Raw genomic sequence first — 3,928 nt, 5'->3', positions numbered from 1 at the left:
CAGTCAAGATCAGTAAAGATGATGCAGACAGAGAGAAAGCAGAAGGTGTTCAGGTCTTCACTGCTCTGAAGGAGTCTGTTGACAGAGGCCTGAACCAGCTCATAAAGGAGATCCAATACAAACAGAAAACCACAGACAAACAGGCTGAAGACTTCATCACAGAGCTGGAACAGGAAATCTCTGAGCTGATGAAGAGAAGCACTGAGGTGGAGCAGCTCTCACTCTCTGAAGACCACCTCCACCTCCTCCAAAGCTTCCCATCCCTGAAAGCTGCTCCACCCACCAAGGACTGGACAGAGGTCAGAGTCCGTCCATCATCATATGAGAGGACTGTGGTGAGAGCTGTGGCTCAGCTGGAGGAGACGCTCAGTGAAGAGATGAAGAAGCTGATTAATGAGGCTGAGCTGAAGAGGGTCCAGCAGTATGCAGAGGATGTGACTCTGGATCCTGATACAGCACATCCTTATCTCATCCTGTCTGATGATGGAAAACAAGTTCACTGTGGTGATGTGAGGAAGAATCTCCCAGACAATCCAGAGAGATTTTCTCCTTGTCCCTTTGTCTTAAGAAAGCAGAGTTTCTCTTCAGGCAGATTTTACTTTGAGGTTCAGGTTAAAGGAAAGACTGACTGGATTTTAGGAGTGGTCAGAGAGTCGATCAAAAGGAAGGGAGGGATCACACTGAGACCTCAGAATGGTTACTGGACGACATGGTTCAGAAATGGAACTGAGTACTTGGCTGCTGCTGGCCCCTCAGTCCGTCTCACTCTGAAGTCTCAGCCTGAGAAGGTGGGGGTGTTTGTGGATCATGAGGAGGGTCTGGTCTCCTTTTATGACGTAGCTGCTGCAGCTCTCATCTACTCCTTTACTGGCTGCTCCTTCACTGGGAAACTCTACCCATTTTTCAGTCCCTGGTTTCATGATGGTGGTAAAAACTCTGCCCCTCTGATCATCTGTCCTGTCAATCAAACTGAGTAGACTATTAATTAAGTTGGTTTCAATTTTTGATTTGATGAATTGAATTATATTTATTCAAGGGAACAAATGAACATACTCAGTGTGATGCTATTAACATCTCTTCACTCTACAGAATATGATTAATGGTGATAGAGTTACACTTTATCATTAGATTATATGTATTCCATTAAACATGCAACACTTTAATTAAATGCATCAATTTCATCAACTGTGTGACAGTCACCAAAATCATGTTTTGTAAGGTCACCATGACCTCGACCTTTGAAGTTTGAGCTTAAGCCACCAAAATCAAATCGGTTCATCGTCGACTCCAAGTGAATGTTTGTCCCAAATTTGAAGAAGTTCTGTCAAGGCGTTACTGAGATATGTTGTTCACCAAAACGAGACAGACATGCAGACGGACAAACAACCCAAAAACAATATGGCTCCTTCTTTGGTTGTCGCCAGCGTGGAGGAATAAAAGGAAGCAGCTCTTCAGACAGGCCTGTCTGAATAAAAATGTTTCCTGCTGCTTCACAGGAGGTCGTATTGATGAGGGGAGAGTTTTCCACAACTTGTAAATCACAGTCGCCTCAGTTTTTATGGTGGTTTTCAGGTAGAGCCAGTAATTAATGTTGAGCAGACCTAAGAGCCTGATTGGCTGGATAAAGGAGTTCAGCAATATGCTGATGTGTTTGACCATGTAGGACTCTAAAGTTGAGCACCGATATTTTAAAATGGAGAGAAAGACCGTTACAATAATCTAAAGGAGAAGAAATAAAAGCATTAAAAAAAACACTAGACATTTGTGTCTAATTCACGGGGACATTCTCTGGGGACAGGACGCCAAAAACAGGGACGGTCCCTTTAACATGGGGACGTCTGGTCAGTCTACTGCACGTTTCAGTTGATGTGAAAACACTTTCTCTAAATAGCGAGTGTGATTTCAGTCTGTATCCGGTGCGTATTTTCTCTGAGACTCGTGTAAATAGAGTAACTGCAGCACAAAGAAGGAGGGAAGGCAGACAGGTGACATGTCAGGTGACCAGGATGCATGCGATCGGACAGCACAACATATACTGATGAGGAACAGGTGATCCTCAGAGGAGGGAAACTCAGCGAGGACAGTTAGAGGACAGACGAGGGTCTGCTGGACTCCTCATCACTGAGTCCTTTTATTAATCAGGGATACAGATGTTCAGATCTGTTCTTATGATTCCAGCTGTTTCTCCCTCATCTCTGATGTTTGATCTTTGGCTGCAGACCGTGGACAACACACCCGTCCTCCTCCTCCTCTTCCTCCTCCTCCTCCTTCCTGCTGGACGCCTCCTTTGTTTGTCCCGACAGTTTGACCTGTTGTTAGGAGGAACCTCAGACTTCAGTGTTTCTCTGTGAGATTTATGAGGGACGATGATGAATGTGACACCAGCTTCATGACACACACACACACACACACACACACACACACACACACACACACACGTGTATCTGGACAAAATAACAACAACACCTGAACGATGTGGCTCCTCCCAGTCCAACAGATCCTGCAGTTACTCCACCGCTCTGTCACACTATTACACATGTGTAGTTACATTGTTGTGTTTATACATTTCATGTAATTTGACATATGCTCATTTGACTTGAGTTTGTAGGCGGATGTCTCCCCCCCAAACTAAGGGGGTGGGCACTTCAGCAGCAGGGCCAATAGGCTTTCAGAGGTGTGAAAATAGCTTCAGTGTGTTTTCTATTATTTCATATTAAAGAGGTGCTGTGGAGCTAGTACAGTTCTTCTGTTATCAGCTCAGCACATTTACATATGCAAATGAATTAGGTTTGAAACAGGTGGACTCTGAGAGGATATATGTCATTTTTACCAGGAGACTTTTAAATGTATTTTTTTCTTTAATTCATATATACAAAACAAAAAAGTTAAAAATGCATCATGACTTTTTGACACATGTACATATCTTGTACCACTGTGTTAAAGTCAAAATATTTAAAGGAAAAAGGAAAAGTTTTTTCAGAATAAAACAATTTGTTATAAAGTAATTTGAGAAAAAAGTTGGCTACTTAATATTACAATAATAATAAGTTTATAATAAGTTTACACCGAAAATTGTAATGTGAAGAGACAATGTCATGATTTTATAAGAAAATGTCCTTATATATCAGGAAAAGACATGGGAACAAAAGCTTTAATATTCTGAGGAATAAATTTGAACTTAACATCAAAAATAAATATTTTAGGAAAATTCAATTTTACAAAAAAGTTACTAGTTTAACTGGTTTATCTAAATACTTAGTTATAATTTTACAATTCTGCAAAGAAAAATGGTTTAAAAATGTTGTAAATTCAAGTTTTTAATTAATAATAATTATTCATTAATAACAGTAATAACCACATTCTGTTCTCAAAATATAAACATTGTTCTTGTAAAATAATGAATTTATTCTTATCTTGACAATTTTGTTGTAAGATCACTACTTTTTTATAACATATGTAAATTTTCATTTTCATTTTTTACAAAATAATTTTCAGAATCTCAGATTCAGTCGCCTGAATTCTCCGTCGTGTTGGTTTTCATGCTAAAGCAGTTTTTTTTAAAATTATTATTACTTTTTATTTATGTTATTTTTTCAGGTGTTTCTTGCATCAAATTAAGTTTCTTTCCAAGAACTTATTTCACTGCTCAGATCTGTTTCCCATGTGACATGAACATGTTGAACAAATAAAAACCATCATTTGACTTGCGTTGATTCCACATGTGACGTCTGTGTGAGGGTTGGATCAGTCTGTTTTACTGCTCACATCTTCCAGCTCTCGTCAAACACAATTCCATCTTCATCAATGTCTTCATGTCGGTTGTTTCACTGTCCTGACTCTGGCCCAGTGTCGGACATTTTTTTCACATGTTTCTAATGTTGTGTTGTTGTTTCTGCAGCTGGGAATGATTTTAACAGTCACACAAATA

The 3,928-nt window shown here is 39.7% G+C and overlaps 1 protein-coding gene across 1 annotated transcript; it reads left to right on the top strand.

The window, feature by feature from the left end:
- Positions 1 to 5: 5 nt before the first annotated feature.
- On the top strand, positions 6 to 3,703 carry LOC111648937 (E3 ubiquitin-protein ligase TRIM21-like; the record flags this gene model as incomplete). Its single annotated transcript, XM_023398690.2, has 1 exon — positions 6 to 3,703. A coding segment is annotated over one exon (972 nt), but the record flags the coding sequence as incomplete, so codon positions are not given.
- Between the last annotated feature and the right edge of the window lie 225 nt (positions 3,704 to 3,928).

Source organism: Seriola lalandi, unplaced genomic scaffold (assembly GCF_002814215.2).
Source record: "Seriola lalandi dorsalis isolate HSWRI2012SDOR001 ecotype SW California unplaced genomic scaffold, Sedor1 jcf7180002049730, whole genome shotgun sequence".
In the NCBI taxonomy this organism is placed as follows: domain Eukaryota; kingdom Metazoa; phylum Chordata; class Actinopteri; order Carangiformes; family Carangidae; genus Seriola; species Seriola lalandi.
This window is presented reverse-complemented; position numbering and strand designations above follow the sequence as displayed.